Genomic DNA, 20,533 nt, shown 5'->3' on the forward strand with positions numbered 1-20,533 from the left:
TTAATGTAGGGCCATTCACCTGTGGTGGCTTTGAAAAATAGCAGCAATAATAGGAACAAAAAAAAAAGAGATAAAATAGAGGAGTATGGGAGGGAGAAATGGGAGGAGTATACTACTGTACGGAGTGTGAGGCTGAGAGAGACGGGGAGAGTGAAACACACACACATGCACATACACAAACACACAGAGAGGGTGCAGATAGCGGGAGGGGAAAACCTCCTCTCTGAAAGGGATGATGTCAGTCTCTGCAGCTGAGCCCCAGTTCCTAACTCTCTCTGCCTTCTGAAAACACACTGGCAGACTGATCCACAAAGAGGGGAGGACGGGCAAACTTCGAGGGGGAGAACCTGGCAGCTGACACCCCCCGCAGGTACGTATGCCACATTATCACCCATCAGTTAGTGCGATCTTCACTGTTATTTTGTTGCCTCCTGTTATGCTTTTAACTGCCGTGAGGAGCTCACCTTTTTAATGTGCTATCACTGTTTTTACAATGTGTCACAGCAAACCTCCAAACAGGGGTGCGTTTAGTGTAGACTTCTGCGTCTCAGTGAGAATCTGTGAAGGTTTATGTGTGTGCGTGTATTTCATCAGGGGTGTGGGTAAGAATGAGAGATGAACATGCACTGATTAGGGGAAAGTTTCTTTTTTTATTGAGAGGAAAAACTCTAGAGAGGAAAACATTGCCAAAAATTCAAACCCAATTAAATTAAAAGATGATGATTTACTGTGAAGGGACAAAGCAACAAATTTGTCCAATGCATGTTTGTTAGAGAGCTCTTCCTCTGTTTGTAACAAGGATTTGTTTGGTTCAAACAGTGCCTTATGGGATAGTGGTGGTCTGACAGGTGACATAGCTGTGGTGAGTCATCCTGTAACATCTGTCACTGACACCTCTGCCTCCCAATTTGCTTATGAGATAATATTATAGTGTAATCTGGTAATTAAAGTATCTAATCACACACACTCAGGCAGTCAAAAGCAGGTTGTTTATTGCAACAAGAAAAATGATTTCCTGTTGCTAGGATTAGTTATAAATGTCACCAGCAAGCCAGACAACAATGTGTGGAGGGTCACATTCAATAAGCAAAACAACAGCAAAAGATGACATTGATAAAAGGTGCACATTACTTCTTCTCTCCATATGAAGAATGCCTTTTCGGCCATCAGACAAAATAGCAGGTTCAAGAAGCCATCTAGGTACACAGTCGGGCTGTTGGCACGTCACTCAATTAGTCACAGTGTGGATTACACTTCACGAGGGGCTCGAGGAGAAAATCAGTGGAAATCCAATTTTGTGCCCCATCAAATGTCAGGTTAGTCACCTCAGATTCTCTCTGATGAATACAGACGGTTGTAGGAGAAGATGAGGGAGAGCGTCTCGCGGGAGATGAAGGTTGTAGTGGGAAAACAATCAGGTTGGGGTTAGGTGGGGTGAAGTGAGGGTTTTGCTGTAGAGGGTTTTGAATATGGGGAATGTGGCTCGCAATCCTGGGCGCCATCCTCTCAAGGGGCGGTGCAAGCACTCAAAAAAAAACCCAAAAACATTACGTCAGCTGTCCCATCGAATTTTGTATTGCTTATTTGCTTGTCAATCTGAGAGAGAGGAGTTGGGACCCCTGTGTTGTGCTATTGCACCTTGGCTGGCATTAAACCAAGGGGGTATGTCACAGTTTTAAAGAAATCTTAATTGCATTTGATTATCTCTTGGTAAATATCTGAAGGACTTTGACAGGTTGTTCTTTTAAACACAATTTGAAATCTGCTAAACCTTTTTCTGTATGTGAAAACAATTAAGACACTTTTTCAAAAATATGGTCAAAACTAATTTTTTGGCAACCTTAGATTGAAAATTGTAATTTTCTAAATTTGATGGATACATTTCTTACAATTTTATTGATCAATTAGTTCCAAATGTTCCATCATTGTCAAACCACAAAAAACAGAGAAATGTGTTAAAGAAAATTATTTCAGCTTAATAATCAACAGTGTTTTTATGTGGGGTGTAGGGTTATGTCTCCAATGTGTGTCGGCTCCAGACCAGTTAATGTCTTTGTTTGTCTTCACAGAAATAAAATCTTAAAATCGGAAATATGAAGGAGTACAAGCTTTCTATAAAAAGAGACAAAAATGTGTGCAAACACAGCTTGTGGAGAAAAAAGATATTTGCGTGGTGCAAACTTAACAGTAGCGTGTCTGTAAAACCAGCAGCTCTCTACACACCTGCTGCTGTTTACTGTGTTGCACTCACACTAAAAGCCTTTCAGTTGTTTGCGTAGCTCCTTGCAATGCCACACCATTTATTTCTGTAAACCTGGAACATCGACACAAGTACTTTTAGCCATTGTCTACAGCCTGTTCCGTCCCCTGGTGCTGACTGTTATGACAAATGGACGAGTTGATAAAGGCACTGTTGGCAGGAAGATACCACGACTTCCTGGAGAGAGGCCATTTATTTGAGAATCCAGAGCTTGGCTTAGCATTATTCTTTTTTATTTATTAGTTTTGCATACTGGCAGTGGTGCCCCAGAAAGGTTTGTAAGTGGTTCCCAGATCAGGGGGTTGGGGCGCCACACTAAAACCAATAGCTGCAATAGAATTTCAGGAGGTTTAATTAGGTATATTGCTTCATCTTGACATTTAGGTCAGAATAAAGTTTATAAGTTCATGTTTTCAAGTACCTTTATACCAAAAATCAAAGATTTGATGTACTTGAACATGCTTTTAGTCAGTTTACTCTGCATCCATAAATGTAAATACTGTAACTCTCCTCATTTTTAATCTTAATATGTGAGCTTAGTACCAAGGGTACTATAAACGACAAAAACAAAGCATATTAATATAAATACCTAGATAAATGCTGCAACTTATTGAAGCTTATCCTTTCATCGTAAATTTATGCATAAAAAACTGTACAGATAAAGGACTGTCTGGTTGTGGAGAGGGTATTGGGGGTCTTTGGTCCCATGCCTAGCAGTTAATTTTGTTCATACAATCCCTGCTTGTTGATTTGACTTACAATTTACATCCAGGGGATGAAAGAGTAATTTAACAGAATGGCTAAAGATCGATCAGGGTATTATTTTTCATTCATGCACCTGTTAATTTTGAAAATTCTGGGCAAACATTCTCATACTGAATATAAATGATTTAGGCATCATCCCAAAGTAAATTTATCATGATCCCATCCCCCCATGTGTGCGGAAAACGGGATGCGCACTCGTCCCTCCTGTTTTGTGCAACATATTTTCCCCCTATCTTTCTATCTGGTTATCTCTCTGCGACAGCTAAAGCCTGAAATTCCCAAGACAGGTGACCTGAGTGGCCTCTCAGCTTGTGTGTCATTACCGCTGACCAACAGCCCATCTCTATCTGCCCCTGATCTCATGACCTCCCTGAGAGGCAGTCGGCAGCAGGATCCAGAGCGAGACAGGAGGATACAAAGTGAGGGAATGGAGATAGATGCAGAGAAATAGGTGGATGTCTGGAAAAGGAGGGGAAAAAGGTTGAAATAAAGCAGTTTCACTGAGATGAAGGGAGGCCGAAGATAATGGGGAGAGGCACGGGAAAAAACAGAAACAGGGGCTTAGATACAGAAATGGAAATTGATGGTAAGGAGGCAAGAAAAGCAATGAAGAAGGGAAGAGCAGAGCAGGAAAATGATGGTGGTGGCTAAGAAAAATAGATACGGGAAAGAAACGGTAGAGAAGCAGGGAGGGAGAGAGAGATGAGATGCTATTTCAAGACCATACTTACTGATAATGTCACTCTACTTCAAAGTGCAAAGCGTTCCTGTCATGCTCCTGCATAACTGTGCCTCTGGAGAATTTCCCTCATAGATCAGATGATAAAAAAAGATGCCTGACAGTGGGGTGTGTGGGGCTCCCACTCACTCTGTGTGACACATTCTGGGCTAAACTTTGACAAAACACATTGAAGTCTCTGCTTTAATTCTTTCTTATTAATCAACCACAGCTCCTGACCAGAGGGCCCCAGGGGGAGATTTTCACTGGTATAGAAAGAAGAAGCACGGGACGAGGTTCAGGTAAAAAACAGGTGCATATGAAACAAAAATGTATGAAAAGCAAAATGACTTTCATCCTTTAAATTAATAATACAGTTTGATCATGGGAAGACAAATGTAAAAGGTAAAACTTCCCTTTTCTTACAGCTTCACGCTGTGACATGTTAATCACAGTCATTCTGCTTGTACTCCTGATGACTCTGACGTCACTGAAGTCATCAATCATGCAGCCTTCAGGGCACCGTGCTCATGAATGAGTCCTTGACTTGCCAAGATTCCTGTGGTGTGATATATTTTAATCCCAGCTTGCATGAAAAATGAACCATGCATCCTTTGAAGAAGCAGTTAAACTTAACTTACTAAACTTCACACAGAAACTCTGGCAACATGGTGTCCTTTTTTTGGCCACATTATTAACAACAGAACATGTTGATCAAGCTGTTCAGTATACGCACATATTGATCAGAAGGAGATCAAGCACCTTTCAGTGTTGTGTATATTCAAATGCCTCATTTGTGTAATTACGATAAGCCTCAATGTAATCCACAACTAGTCATTTATTTTCTAATTATAGTTTACAAAACTGCAAGTGAAATAGCAACGTCCATTTACAGCAACAGTACTAACAAATGGCTATCCATACCTCGCCTCTGACCCTTCCATTCCTGCTGCCAGGAATTCAACAACTGGTTACTCTGAAAATGGGAATGACAACTACACAACCGAACATTTGATTATCTTGTTGTAAAGCTCAGCAGTTGTCTCTCAATAGATCAGCGGATTTACGGCAACATGTCGGCTAAAGTCAACTGAAAATCACCAAGGTATGTCAAAGCAATCAGGAGGGGCTCCGTATATAAAATATGCAATTATTATTATTATTATTATTATTTGCAATTATTACACTGTCAATCAAAGCCTGTTCACCCAGTTAGATGCCTGCAGGCAGCTAGTTTTGTCTGTGAAAAGGCAGATTAATTACAGATTACATTATTTTTAGGCTGCGAAAAATGTAAACAGGCATTAATGAGGAAAAATCCTCATTAAAGTCGAAAAGAGAAACCCTATTTTTAGATTTCTGTGTGAGTTTAAAATTATACAGATTTGGCCGCAAACAAAAACTAAGCAATTATCCCTTTCTTTCCAGATTTATTGCGATTTGTGGTGAGTTTTGGCAAAAACTGATTAAATAACAGACAAGTAATCAAACCTTTATTGCTGGCAATATTTGCTGAAGAAAAAAATATATTTAGTTCTTTTATCACTAGTACTTTAGTTTTATCATGAAATGAGCATGTGGCCGTAAGTGACTGATTTTTAATTTCATCAACTCTGATCAGTGACTGGCTTGTAGGGAACTGAAAAATCTGACCTTTTCCAGATCAGTGAAATTGATTCTTGATTGTAGACCCTGCTACTGAGTAAATGAGCCTAAAAGTTAGTTATTTTCAGTATCAGTGAGGTGTTCTGAAGCTAGAGAAAGCACCGAAATGTAGGAAGCAATTCAAAAAGAAACTGTATGAAGCTAATACAGACTGTGAGAGAACAAAACTTACAGCAGATTTAACAGGAAGGCTCTGTTTTATACTTTTGAGCTTTAAACCTCTGTCTGTCATGAAACACACTGGATCTGGCAACGTTGGGAGCCCTTTGGAAACCTCAGTTAAGGTAAAGGCTTTATGCTCTCTTGGCATTACACAGGGAAACTGTACGCCTATTAAAGCTAGCCACATTCATTGCTAATATAAGATAAAAAATTTGCAATAATGATCTATTTTCTTTAAATGATTAAGAACCTGTTTTACAGCGATTGCTGCTCACCCTTTATGATGTCACCTTTGCTTCCAGTGGGAATAATAAAATACCCCTCTCAGCAGAAATCCTCTAAAATCAGTATTAGTAGGTCATAGCTTTACAATTAACGAAAATCCAAAATTGTGGACAAAATTCTGATAGATGCATTTCTAATAGACATTGATCTTAAAAAGAAGGATAAGTGTAAGATGTCAGAGTTTAACTAAAGGAACATTTAGAAGAGCTGTTAAAAGTAGATGATTTGTGTGAGATTCATTATCACTGCAGAAAGCCATCCTGACAGCTGCCTGAGGAAACTGAGAGTTCATTTATATCTTTATCATGCTGTTCATGGTTTTCACTGGACCGTAACAAAAGGTCAAGATGTAACACACCTGCCAACATTTTGTTGAGAATTTTAATTTAACTATCTTGGAGAGACTTTGATAGCATGCACAGCTCTGTAGAGGAGCAGGCAGGAACCAGGGTCTATAATTCCCCCCAGAAATGTTAGGCTTGTTTTATTTCCTGCTGTCACAGAGTCCAGAAATATGGTGTTTGTGACCGCTGCCAAACAGCTATTCCCACTAAATTAATTAAAGAATTATTTCAGCAGCACTGTGTTTTCACCACACTGACTTTGAATCAACAATCAGACGGATGGCTGTGTTTACAGAAAACAGCAGAGCGGTAATAACGCAAATGAGAGCACCAATTGGAAAAGATAGCAACCACATAATTTTTTTTGCATGAATGTGTTTTGGTGAGTCTGATGATGATTCTTGCACTGCGTGTGTCATGTAATACAGTTCTTAATTTCTCGTTAGAAATATGAAACACGTAATGGTTCAGATTTTATTTTCCAGAGGTGAAAGTTCAAACGATTCATTTGCGGCACTAGTGCCCTTTATTGTTGTTATTTGAAAGTAGGCAGACAGGAAGTGGGGGGAAGAGAGGGGGAATACATGCAGAACAGGTTGCGACTAGAACCAAGGACAGCTGCATCAAGGACTGAAGCCTTCGTTTATGGTCGTCGTACACTCTACCACTACTAATTTCTAATTAGTAAATTTATTTTTTAAGAAAAGAAAATAAATAGAAAGGAAAAACCTATTTTCCAATCAATCAATACAGTTATAAAAAGTTTTTTGTTACAGAAAAATACTGACTCAACAAAAAAGCATTTTTTGTTTAAAAAAATACTTTTTGATATTTTGTATAAGCATAAATACATCAAATGACATATTTTTCTGTATTGTTTCTTCGTTCTCCTATCTTCAGGGCTCATGGCAACTCAGGAAGAGGAAGATGTGAGATCACTCCTATTGATTTGCAGCCTCTGTGTTCCACATGCAAGCCAATGTGTAATATGGCTTTTTATTCCTATGTGATGATGAAAAATATTCATGTAGGAATAGAAGCTATTTTACATGTGGTGAGAGAGCAGCACGACACAAGAAAATAGTTGCTGGCTGCCAATGGAGACAGATGCACGACTGGATAAATGTATCAGTCTTCTGTTAAATGCTTTCCTGTAGTAAGAAGGTACATTTATGCTCATCTTTCAAATGATGAGTGAGCTCACTGACATACATATTTGAGAGAGAGAAAAAAAGGAAGGAAGACAGAAAAAAATGAAGTGAGACTTTGTTGTCTGTGCACCTGTTTCTTTCCTCCAGGCACAAGCAGCTATCACTGCTTCGGCTGTTTGATGTATTTGGTGACAGATGCCGTCCACGGGGAAGCCAGAAACATTTGCAAAACATCCCAAGAACAAAGGAGGAAAAGAGCAATGAGAGACCAATACAGATCTTTAATAACAAACTGTAAAACAGCCACTTAGTGAACCACATTACAACCTGCAAGAGGCACGCAGTTTCCCTTTCTTTTCAATGTCATTCATTTTGCACATTAATAAAATAAAACTTTGTCATGAAGCATTACATCAAACAATATCCTACCTACAATACTATACAATGAAGGTACATACAGTATAAACAAGATGAAGCACCTTTGTTGTCCTAGTAAATACTATTAATAATTAAACATTTGGAGTTACAGACACAGATGAATGAGTTTGTCATTTGTGTGTGGTATTATCAGTGCATGGAAAGTACTCCAAATACAGGTCCTGGAACTGTGATGTCCTCATTAGCACCTGAGTTTATGTATACACCAGAAGCTGTTGTAAGTTGTGAGTTTTATCAGCCTACATTCGAGTGACTTGGTTTAAACAGTATGTTCAATAAAGTACAAAAAGAGTTGGATGTATATGCTGTAACTGCTACAGATCTCCTCTTCCCCTCTGAGGACATCGGCATTCACATTACATTTAAACGACATGTAGCACCAAGGTGTTTGTACAAAAGCCTTATAATAATGAATGTCAACGCAGTACAGTAAAGTGTAAAACAATACAAAATGAATGGGTTGGAAGCATGTACTCAAGGTGCACAAATGTCCAAGTAAAATTTGGTACTTTAGCAGAAAAGGCTGAAGTAATTATGTAGGTTCTGTAAAAATGGAAATGTATTTTTTAAAAGAACATATTTTGACTTTGTTTTCAAGTATACTTTAAAAAGAAAATCTCCTTAAGTGATGTTTAAGACCCAACTAGAATATTCAGTTCATATCTGCCATTTGTCCTCACATTTGTGTAATAAAAAAACATGTACATAAGAAGATATAAAGTGACTACGGAAGTAATTAACGCTAGCATTTCACAGAAAACAGCTGTGCAATCTCATTCACCATAATTACTTGTCTTAAACATTTATAACTGTGAAAATATACAGACTCTTATTCACAGATCCCCATCCCTCCACCCTCAGTTTATAGATTCTGATGTGTCCTTCCTCAAAGGAATCTTAAAGCTGGTGAGTTTTTGACCGAACAGCTGACTCAGAATGTGGTTCTGGGACTCCGCTGTCCGGAAGGAGTTACTATCCACTGTCCTGACCCCTGTCTTTGGCCTTGGCTTGTTTAAAGAATTGTTCATTGAAACTGAAGGCACTTTAGACACATGCACAGATCTTCCAAGAGGTCCTCTTTTGGCTTTAAGCTCCCTGTTTTGAGGTGTAATGGTGTCGGGTTTCTTTGGTGCGCAGCTTTCAAGCAAACCTCTTCTTGCCTGTAAGCTCAAGTTTACATTCTTGCATTTAGAAATTATTTTATTGCTAACAACGTCATCCCGTACAGAGGAGAGCACGGGATACTCGTTGGATAAATTCGACTTTCTCTGCAGGGAGGGATTTGCACACTTACTCGGACGAAATTTCTTTTTGGGCTTAGGATCAACCACGTAGTTCTCTTGTGTGACCGATGAGGAAACCCTCTGCATAATGTTTGTGGATTTCACGTCCTTCCTTCTCTTCTGCGGCTTCACCAAGTCCTTGTCGTCGGTTGTAGCCGATGCTAAAAGGGAAACCTTGTGTTGGGGGGTGGCTGTTGCTTCCATTGCCTTTGCACAGCCAGCTCCAGCGCTGGTTTTAGTGTTTTCTGGCATTGTAGCTGGGGCAGCATTATTTTTCATCTGACTGCTGCTTTTTTGCTCAGCACCATGAGATAATGCCTGCTGTTTAGTGTCATTACAAGACAATGTGCAACGCCTCTGCTCATCATCCCCCTGCTGGTTCACCTCATCAACGGCTAATTCTGCAGACTCAGGTGTCTGCAGAAAAATTTGATTTTCTGTTGAGCAGACAGAAGAGTTCTCGAGAACTGCTGGAGGCAAATCTGTTTTATCTTTAACTACCTCCTCCTCCCCTGCCATGCTACTTTCTTTAGATACACTGCATGAAGTTGCTTCTGTTCTTATGCAGACTGACTCATTCTCTTCTTTTACATCACATGATTCAGGAATCGATTTCCCATTGGCCTCTTTGTCAAGGTGAGGTAACACAGTCACATCAGATTTCTCTTTCTTGGGTGTTGTAGATCCAGATGAGCTCAGATGAATACAGTTCTCCAAGTCTTCAATCAGCTGACAGCAGTCTGCAGTAAAATCCTCTGTTTTCACATTTGCATTGCTTGAGTCGCCCTGGTGTTCATTCGGGATTGTCTGCGTGGAGTCATCGGCTGTGGACACACACGGCTTTAAAGACTGTGTGTCGGCATTCTGATTTAAGTGTAGTGAGCTAAAACTAGCGATGCCACTGTCCGAGCTGTTTTCTGGCAGGCTGTCAGAGAGAAGCCTGATCCTCTTACTCACAGGTGAATCACATTCATTTTCTTTGGAGGCAGATGCTTTGACAGGTCTGAGGACGCCCCTGAATTTGAAAATTTTGTTCCCCCCAGAAAGGTGCTTTTCCATGTGACGGTCAAACTGCTCTTTCTTTGAGAATGTGTAGTTGCAGGTGCTACAGATGAAGGACTTTTTAATCACATGCATGACATCGGCACAGAGCTCACATGTGTAAAGAGTTGTGTGCTTCGAATCCAGATCATCTACTTCCTCGTGAGCTCTCCGCAGATGCTCTTTGAGCTCCTGGGCCTCCTGATAAGAAATGGGGCACTTGTGGCACAGGAAAATCCTCTCCAGGTTGTGCACCACTAAATGCCTCTGGAGTTTGAAGGGTTTGGGGAACTGTTTCCCACAGTGGTGACAGTCTCTTGAAGGGTCTTTGCAGTTGGGATGCATCTCCACACTCTTTGGCGTTTCTGTTTTGTGGAGGACCTCAATTGGGGTTAAAGTGCTCTGTTTCCCACCTCCTCCAGTGCTGCTTTTAGTTTTGTTCGCTTTAGTTTCAGCCCCCTCTGAGAATTTCACAAATCCTGTAGCTGCTTTTTCCTGTTCTTTAGTAGCTTTGCTGGACTCTCTATTAGCTTTGCTGGGCCGCTGCTGCATGATCGAGGATATAAAGTTCTTCACAGCCGTTTCCTGCATGAAACAGCCTGGAATGCCTAACATGGATCCTTGAGTCTGACCTTTCCTGGCAAACTGAGTGGCGTGCTCTCGCAAGTGCTCGTTGTACATCCAGACATCTGATATCTCCTTTAGGCACATCCCACAAGTCCAGATGCCCGTCTTGTTCTTGGCATGCTTCTCCCTCAGGTGGTCTCTCAGCTGCTCCCTGGAGCTGAATTTTCGCTGCACACACATGTAACAGGTGGGTGGTGGAGAGGGGTTATGGGAGAGTTTGTGAAAGTTCAGCTCTCCAAGGGTGAGGAACCAGGTGAAACACACTTTGCATTTGTACTGCTTATCTTTGACCTTCATCCCTCCATCTTGCCGCTTCCTCCCTCGCCGCTCTGTCTCTTTCTTTGATTTTTCATCCTCTTTGCCATCCGTATCTGCAGCCTCAGGAAGAGGAGCCACTTGGACGTCTTTTTCTGAGTCAAACAACTGCATCTCAGGAGTCTGAAATGTTGTGTTGATGTTTTGTATGTCGATGGTTTGGAAGGACTGGGCACCCTCTGCAACATGTGGCTCTACCGTGCAGGGAGCAGCTGGCAGAGGCTCCTCATGTTTGCTATCGCTGGATTCAGAAGTCACTATTGGGCATGATTTAAAGCCAGTGAAATCACGGGACAAGCTCCATTCAACTGTAGATTTATTGACAGTGCTTTCAAGTGGATTCAACAGGTTGTTGCCAAGCTCACAAACATCCTGCTGATTGTTTTGTTTAAAATCTGGCATTGGCTTGCCATCAGCCTTTAAAGTGCTGTTGTGACACATGTTTAGCATAATGGTGTCATCAATGGAAATGGTCTCATATTCACAGCGATTACTTTGCTGGTCAGAGATGGTCTGCACACTTTGGGGTTCCCCACATTGGTTTTTATTTTGCATGAAAGTATCAGCGGGGAGGTAATCTGCAGCCACCTCTGAAGTGATTGATAACTTCTGTCTTTTGTGTCTCTTGCTATACACCCTAGGGCACTTTTTTCTCTTAGCTTCCTCATCTCGAGGGAACAGCTGCGAGAATGTGGTGTCATCGTCGAGTATGGCCTTCAAGTCTGAGCTCATACCGGGCGGACTGGGAGAGGAGGAATTCAGACAGGAGAGGGGCTTTAGATTGTCAGAAGGGCATTTCATGTCTGTTGAAATATTTCTAAGAATCTCCAGGGCAAGGCTGTCTTCAGATCCTTTCTGTTCGGTCTCATCATAATCTCCCATAATCTCATTCTCTACAGACGCACGTTCAACATTTTTTTCTGTACACGTCTCTAAATATACCATCTCTGTCACCTTCGTCTCTCCAAACTGATTGTGCTCCACAGTTTCACTCAGCGTGTTTGGCTCTGGAGTTTGGGTTTCGCTGTTAAAAGCAGGGTCGGCAGTGGCACGGTGAAGGAACTCTTCTGTTCGAGCAACAGGTCTGTCACAGATTTTCCCCTCAGGGGATTTACTTTGCTCCTGTAGGGCGCTGCTTTTAAATTCTGGAGTTATAGCTTGGAGTATGTCTGATTTTAATATTTTCAAGAGCTCATCAGAGAAAGGGTCAGGATTCGGCTCACTGTTCTTGTTCTTTCTTCCTTTGTTGTTCTTCTTTGCCTTTGCCTGGAGTGGAGGGTTTTGATGGTTTATCTCATCTGCTGCCATGCTGCTAATCTCAGTATCTTTTTCCTCTAGGATTGATTCCATCTCTGCTGTTTTAGAGGTGAGAGAGCCGCTTATCTCAGGCAGCCCATCTATTTTAGTTGCTGGGAAACACCTCTGTGAATCATCTTTTTGCTTATTCACCGGCGCTTCATAAATAAGCACAGTCCCCTGATGGCTCGATGTTGTGCTCTGTGAGCATTTCTCAGCTCTGACCACGTGCTTCATGGCCTTGTGTCTCTTCAGCCCCGGCACACTTCTGAAACACATGAAACAAATCTCACAGAGCACTTTGCCCAGTGGATCACTGCTCTGCGACTTCTTGTGTGTTGTCTCTTTGTGTGTTTGCTGACCGGCTGAACACGGGCTCCTCTCTATTGTTAGCTGCTTCTCTGGTGGGAGGGGAACTTTCTCATTTTCACAGACAATAAGTGGTTCAGCTTTTTTGGGAAGAGCACAGTCTTCAAAAGATGCCTTGTGAGAATCTAAATTGACTGATGCAGCTTCTGTCAGCAGGTCCGCTTGGATGCGCACATCCTCAACAGGCTGAACTGGATCATGGAATACCTGCAGGCTTATCTTGGGATTATCACCTGAGGAATCAGTCTTTGGTATGTCTGGTTTGAGACCCAAGGAAAAACAGGCGAATTTTATACTCTGCTGTAGGACCAGGGGCTCATCAGATGGCTGTAGTTTAGCTTCAGGATCCGAGCCAAGTGGCATCGTTGCTTCTGTCTCAGTTTGATTAAAAATCAGTGCAGGGTTAACACTGAGGTCACATGACTCACAGCTCTCTGTTGGTCTGTGCTTGGTGTCAAGATCTTCCTCAGGCTTACTGGCAGGTGATATCGGTATGTAGTCGTACTGATTCAGCTGGGAAGGTTCATCTGAGAGGTCGTTGTAGTTCAGGGGGCTGAGCTTTAAATCATACATTAGATCACCTTTTTCATCTTCTTTCACCTCTGGTGGTTCTGCTGTACGGCTTGCAGGAACTGGAGAGGAGCTGACTGTTTCAGATGTTGGGATCATTCTGCAGTCCATCTGAGGTGTGCTTATCAGAGAACAGTCCATCTCAGCCGCTGTCTTTGATGAATCACCGTTTACTGCCACTTCGTGGTCCTTGATTATAGGAGATTTTGGATTTTGACAGCGTTGGACAATACATTCATTGCTGAATTTCCTTTTTGAATTTAAATCTCCTTTCAAGTCAAATTTCTCTGTGGGTGTTTGATGAGAAATTAATAAAAGAGGACTGGCTGGCGAGACAGAGTCCAAAAAGACACAACAGCTTTCTTCTGCTGCCTCTCTGCATGGGGAGTTCTGCTGGCTTGCCATGAAATCAACAGGAAAATGCTCTTTGATGTCCTGAACATTCAGAATCTCCTCTTGGTTGGCAAAGATGAGGCCCATGTCAGTTTTTAACGGCTCATTAAACAGAGTCACTTTGCAGGCATTGCCGTCAATAATGCCGTCAGACTGTGACAGGATCAACTGATTGCTTTGTCCCTCTGCAGATTGGGTGTCATGGAAGGGTGAGCAGCATTTTTCTGGATTGGTTTTAACCAGCTCAGGACTGCAGGGTTTATCTTTGTTAACAATCTCCAATGACATATTCAATTTAGTGTATGCATTTGAAGGGCAGGAGCTTTCTGAGGCAGAGATTGCAATCAAATTACCTTGTGTTGATGTCTCCATTATTTCGCCCACTTTTGACTCAGCTGCCTGTGATGAACTAATGCCTTCAGGATTGTTGCTGTCATTAGCGTATTGTTGTTCCAGTGCTGCTTTAATGACATCTGCCATTTTCTTGCCAATCTCCTGAGTGGGGTCAGCTGGAGCTGGTGATGAAAAATGACCCTCAGGTTGATGAGTGATCTCCTCTGCTGCTGCTGGTTCCTCACAGTTTTCTCTGCAATCACTGTTTCTTTTAATCAGCTGATTTGAATCATCTCCCTCACTGCTGGCTGAGCAGCGAGCAGACTTGACATCTGATGCAACTCTGGTGTCTACGTCATGATACTCAATCTCTGTGGTTTCACGTTTCTGCAAGGAAACTGGCTGCTTGCCTCCAAATGAAGGGTCAGCGTCGTTGGGGACAGATGACTGCGACTTGTCGAGAATGATTTCAATTTCATCCTTCTGCTCACTGATATTTGGAAGCGAAGAAATACTCTCTTTTGCGGTAATTGCTTCCTTTTCGCAGCAATCTTCCCTCCCAGCTCCATCAGGGGCCTGACATTCAGCTTCTTCGTGTTGTTGACTGGTGGGAGAGTTGATATTTGGCTCCTTATGTTCTGATATAATAGGTTCTTTTTGGAAGATTGAGTCTGAAATCACCTCCAAGCTTTTCATGAGATTTTCGGTGTATCTTCTTTGCTCTAAAATGTCTTCTTTTGTTTCTGTGGGAGCCTCATTTTCATCCGTGCTCTGCCCTAATGTTTTGTCATGATGGAGGTGCTCAGGTTTAAGTGCTGCTGCTTCACTATGAATCTGAGTGTGGGGCCTGTGCTTTTGACCAATCAGGTCAAACTGGAACCTACTGGACCATGGGAGCTCTGGATCGGTGAAAGGCTCTGAGCAATCGATTGTTTGAGCTGAGCATTTAATATTCAACCTGTTGCCTTCACGCTCAGAGTTATCAGCACCTCTTAAAGGTGAAAATTTGCTCATTTGCAGCTGCTTTGAGGCCTCCTGGATCAAGAGAGGAGGGCTTTCCAGCTTAGTCGTCTGAAGCTGATTTTCAAGCTCATTCACTATTCTCTTTATCTCTAGCTCATCCTCCGATGCACAGCTGCTGAGATTTGCACTGTAGTCAATTATTTTCTCCGGTAGAGACGATGAGATGTGACTGTAATCTGACTTCTTCTCGTTTGATTTCTCAGAAATTTCTTTGTACTGGGATATCTCATCCCGTAGGATGGGGTTAACCATGAGGTTCCAGTCTCTTGGTTCCATAAAAGGAGAAAAAGATGAGACAAACGCCTCCTTTTTGTCAGCTGTGCTCTCCACTGAATGGAAGCTGTCTTTCTGAATGGGTATCTCCGAGTAAAGGCCACTGTCAAACCCTGCAAGGTCCCCAAACATAGAGGAGGTGTCAAATGAAAGTGGGGATTTGATGAGACCTTGTTCCTGATCCATGGGGTAGGGCATGAGGTCAAGTGCATCTTTCTGTATCAGTGGGTTCTGGCTTTCAGTCGGGGTCAGGCACACCTCATCTATCAAAGATGTGCAAAAAGATGTGGGCCTGTGTCCGTCTAGGTCATTGACCAAAATAATAGCCTCTTTCACCATGCAAACACTCTCACTCTGTTTCTCCAATGTGGCACTGCCTGATAGCCGGAGCTGAGCAGCTTTTGGCTCCCTGCCTGTTTTGTCCTTTGTGTTTCTGTCCACATTAAGATCAGCTTCTCCTGTGATAGCAGGAGGGTGTGACTCAACCTCTAGAGTTTTGTTATCTGTGCTGCTGTATCGTGATGGCCCCTCTTCACTGTTCGGTTTGTCTATTCTCTGCAGCGTGTTGACACCTGAGCTGCTTTCTGTTTTCTGAGGCACAAGTTTGTCTCTTGATTTGGCCTGAGAGCTTCCTCTTTTTTCTGAGTTTTTCACTGCCTCTCTTACTTTTTGTGGGGATGCCAGCAGATCAGGAACTTCTTGATTTGAATACTTCTCTGGGTCCTCTGCAATTTCTTTGTTCTCAGAATATTTTGTTTTGTCGATGTTATATTTCTTGACAGATTTAGTGAATGTCAGTGCAAGGGTGCTTGACTCTTTAAAAAGCTTCTGCGAGGTGGATCTGTCATGGCTTTTCTGTTCTGGAGAGTCTTTCTTTCTCTCGCTGTCCGAGTCAGTGCGGTCAGTGCTTTTGGGGCTCACGGATGTGCTGAGGTCGCTGCTGGTAGACGACCTGCTGCCTCGCCTCCTGAGTCTTTGGTGTTTCTCTGGTGTGAGAGACAGCTTCTCGCTTTTCTTCATCTCAAAACACTCTTTGGACTCGTGCCTCCATGCCGCCTGCTCTCTCTCACTCCTCGCTCGCCATTTACACTGCTTGGTGTAGGTGTATTTACAGCGGCTGCTTTGATTCAGCCGGCCTTGGCTCGCTATCTTCACGGGCTCGCACTCATCATCCGAGTCAGATACATAATCATATTCTCCAAAAGCTGGATTCTGCGCAGTTGGAGTGAGTCGCTCCATCACTAGAGAAAACTGGAGGTTTTTGGAACCTTTAACGTGAAGCTTGTGGAGTTTATTTTTTTGTTGTACTATTTTGTGAATTAGTTCTTTGCTCCAGGTGCCCCCTCCAGTGCTTTTCCTCTTGCTTTCTTTAGCTGCAGCTCTTGAGGTTGGAGACGTGGAGGCCTGCGAGGCTGCTGACCCCCGAAGAGTAGGCCTGTCCTGAAAGCTTTTTAAACCACAATGCTCGGAAAACTTGCCAGATAGGAGAAACCTTTGGGGGCTCGTGTTTTTGTCCTCACTTTTACACAGCTTTCTCGTCTCTTTCACTTTGCTCTCTTGTTCCCACGCCTTCTCCCTGGAGGCAATTTTTGAATTTTTATGAGATTCATCTTTTTTAATGTAAATTTTTTCATCTTCCTGTAAACTGGTAGCCATTTTCTCTTTGCTCTCAGCATCAGAGTTATAACACTTTTCCTGTGCAAAGGATGTTTCGACCCCTTGTTTATCTTTGCTCTCGGGAAGTGCAGATTCTTTTGTTTTCAGACATAGTTTGTTTGATGATGTTTTGACTGTGGTGAGGTCATCATCAACAAATGCATCAATAAAGCTGCTGTCTATCTCCACATTGTCTGACTGATATACGAGTCCATTTAGAGCTTCTGTTATTAGGCTGTCTAACTTTGCATCCTCCATCTCCAGCTCCGGCAGCGGGACGGGAAGGTTACTGGGACCAGAGAACAAACCCAGTTTCAGTGGGTCATCTTTACTGTCTCCTTTTGCTTCACTGTCAGATATCAGTTCTCCGTTTTTGTTGAGGCCCAACAACGACAGGTGAAGGTCAGATGGACACCTTGAGAATGAAGTATTCGACACAGGTAATGCTGCTTTAACCGGTTCTGCATGGAACTTCCTGTTGCCCTCCATCTTTGATAAATCTTTGAGTTCATTCTGTGCAAGTGTGTTCTGAGGACAGTATTGCTTGTGGCCTAAAAATGAAGCCAGGTTGCTGAAATTCTGATCACACTGTTTGCACGTCAGGAGCACATCCAACTGATCCAGATTTGCAGTGGCTAGCGAGCTGGCAAAGAGAGGGTGTGCAGAATATGGAGGAGGGGGCTGGTGGTGCTCTACACCAAAACTATCCACATAGCCTTTATTGCTGTCCATGGCTGCCTTTGAGTGTGTGCTGTTTTGCAGGTAGCTCATTGCTTCATCTTTGGCTCTGTCTGGCGTGTAGGGAAGGCTTTGTGGAGCGTTAGAATGAACCTGGTGGGAGTGCATGTTCATGTGATCTAATTGTAACTGAGTTTTGACTTGTGGCGGCTGATAGAACAGGTGAGGTGGGGCTGACTTTGACACCTGACTGTCTTCTGAGCTGATATTAATGGGGCTGGTTGATGCTGGAGAGAGGGAGGAGCAGGTGCCACTGGATGCTGGGTTTTGGATTGGAGAAGGCAAAGGAGACTCATATGGCGACACCTTTGAAAGCCCCAAGGGAGGGATCTGGAGTGGTGGATAGCTGTAGTTTCTTGAAGGAGCTGTTGGAATGGTCTGATTGAGTCCAAAGTACACTGACTTATTCTTGGCCTCACATAGCTGTGCATGGTTCATATCTAATTTGAAAGCTGAGATGGTGCTGGTGGTGCTATTATGTTTTGTAGTTTCATGTCTTTGGTTTGAAAGCACATCACCACTTCTGCTGCTCTGGAATGAGTTATGCTTGTGCCCTTTACTCTCATCTTGCCAGTCAGATGGAGAGACCATGTAGGCTAGTTTCTGATTTGGCATGGCAGAGTTAGGCCGTATCTGCTGCCAAGGCATTCTGTTGCTTTTAGATGAATTTGGCCTGTGGTCTATAGCTGTCTGGTTCTGGAACTGAAACTTCTCGTTCATAACAGAGTATTGATTAGTGTTTTGATCGGCAGCTGAATATGTCTTATCAGGCCCCTCCCATGAGTGCACCAGTCTGCTCACCACCTTACTGTTGATGTATTTATCAAAAGCTGTTGAACCCGTGCAGATGCTGTTGGCTGGAGGATTCCTGAATGTTCTGTTGGGAAAGTGCATCGGGGAGCCTGGGCTCTGTGAAATATTTCTTGCTTGCACACCAACCTGAATGAGTGTTCTCTGGCTGGCAGCTGCATCTTTGGGGTGACAGTTTCTATTACTCCCTGATGTGATGGCTGTATCCTGACAATCTGCCTGAGAACTCGTGTCTGAGCTCTCGGGTAGAGCAGTCTTCCCCTGTTCTGACTGCTGTGAGCTGGAACCCGAGCTGTCACTGCTGGGTGAGTCTTCACTCAGAGTTCTGGAACACTGGATGGATGATGCCACCCCCTGAATAAACTGGGCCTGTTGCGGGTTGGGATAAGAGCTTCTATCTGGCTGATGGTCGGCACTGAACTGAGAGCTGTTTTGAGAAGTGTTTTGCCCATTTCCAGGCGAGAAGGAAAATGCATTATGGGTGATTTGTGGTTGGGGATTCTGATCAGAGGCAAAAGATTCAGGGGTTGATTGCTCCAGTAAATGATATCCGTACTGAAATTTAGCAGGCACAAAGGCACTCGTCTTTCCGGTTTCAGAGAGAGCAGTGGATTTTTGTGATGAAATCCCATAATTAGAACCATTATAGGTCCGTTCAGGTGACTGCCATACATTTGAGCCACTAAGTGGACACTCAGCCATCATCAGCTGACTTCCAGGCTGTGTGCTGTTAGTATCCATCGATGCCTGCTGCTGTTGCTGTGACAGGGATGGGTGTGAGTGTGATGATGGCCCACTTGAGGAACCCAGTGCCTGGGAGGTATAGCTTGAGGAGATAATGGTAGAGGGATTCTCCTGGAAGTAGCGGCTGTAGCTGAACTCTTGTTGCTGCAGCTCGACCTCTCTCTCTGGCATGGTGGGAACGTTCAGTCTGTAGCTACCCGAGACTGGGCCACGGCTAGGTTCCAACTTCTTGGGTGGCAGAACTTTCTGTTGTGGGTAGGCTATGCCAATGGTGCGTGGATTTGTAATGCTTAGTCTGTACAGCTGCTGCGGGTTGCCACGCTCTGTCTTTCCTGACCGCTTCCCCTTCTCTCGGCTGCGGCCCTTTCCACTCGGTGACTGAGGACTGCCTTTCCCACTCGACCAAGTCCTGTCAGTGACAAATTTCGTTCTGTTCTGCAGTGAACTAAAGTCAATCTTCCCTGTCTGCTGTGGCCTTATGACAGCTTCACGCTGCTGTGGACAGTCTCTGTCTTTCTCTAGTTTTTCCGCCTTGGCTCCTCCGGTGCTAAGCCTGGCCTCAGTCCCTCTGCTTGAAAAGTGCTCAGAAGATGCCTTTGTGGTTTTATCGCTCTGCTGTTCCACCGCTGTCCCCTCATCCTGCTGCTTGGACTCAGCATCCAGCTCTTTGACTGAATGCATTTGCTGAGTCTCTCCTGCCATGGTGCACAGTCAGTGCTGTGAAGGCCTGGTCCTCAGAATCGGTATCTGGGAGACAAGGACATCATCTTCTGGGTAATGGGATTCAGCAAATGTCCAGTGGCAGGAACTGCAGGGACAGGGCTGCTTGATGCAAGCTCATCTCTTTACCCTCATGGTGGACCACAGCTCTGGCAGTGAAGTAAAGCAGACCTGGCAGAAAAAGAAAACAAGAGAAGATTGGAATCTTTTACTTCATAATGTCTGTTTTGTGTGTTTTTTTAAAAACTGGCAATATATTTCTCAACGTGCTCTTATAAAAAGAATATGCACCTCGAGAATAACTTTTTTCATCTAGGTATTTATACTGAAAACAATGCTGTGAATTTCTTGATAAAACAATGACACATTTAAGATGTGGGCTTTACGGAGGAATTGAACAATGCTTCATCATTCAGGTTCTGATGAGGGCCAGTAGGCTGAAACAATAAAACCAAAACATATTTATTGTTATTAATATTATTTCCTTCACTTTCTACAGAAAGATTCTACACTGATACTGTTTTCTCTTCCTGCCAGCAGAGAGCACTACTGCA

General features: G+C 43.1%; 1 protein-coding gene and 1 long non-coding RNA gene across 3 annotated transcripts in view; one reads left to right on the forward strand and one right to left on the reverse strand.

The window, feature by feature from the left end:
• The first annotated feature begins 236 nt into the window (after window positions 1-236).
• Window positions 237-7,884, forward strand: LOC124856482. Of its 2 annotated transcripts, none has more exons than XR_007035349.1 (3): window positions 237-370; window positions 3,976-4,056; window positions 7,100-7,884. It is a non-coding gene; the product is annotated as an uncharacterized LOC124856482 (long non-coding RNA). The 2 variants fall into 2 exon arrangements; XR_007035350.1 differs by having other exon boundaries at window positions 3,976-4,045.
• Window positions 7,612-20,533, reverse strand: part of LOC124856479 (zinc finger protein 469) — a 59,159-nt gene continuing 46,237 nt past the window's right edge. Inside the window, exon 2 of the mRNA XM_047346925.1 lies at window positions 7,612-20,150. Coding sequence (XP_047202881.1) covers window positions 8,646-19,961 — 11,316 coding nt within the window. The 5' untranslated portion in view covers window positions 19,962-20,150 and the 3' untranslated portion in view covers window positions 7,612-8,645. The remainder of the gene's footprint in view (window positions 20,151-20,533) is intronic.

This window comes from Girardinichthys multiradiatus, chromosome 2 (assembly GCF_021462225.1).
Source record: "Girardinichthys multiradiatus isolate DD_20200921_A chromosome 2, DD_fGirMul_XY1, whole genome shotgun sequence".
NCBI classification, from domain to species: domain Eukaryota; kingdom Metazoa; phylum Chordata; class Actinopteri; order Cyprinodontiformes; family Goodeidae; genus Girardinichthys; species Girardinichthys multiradiatus.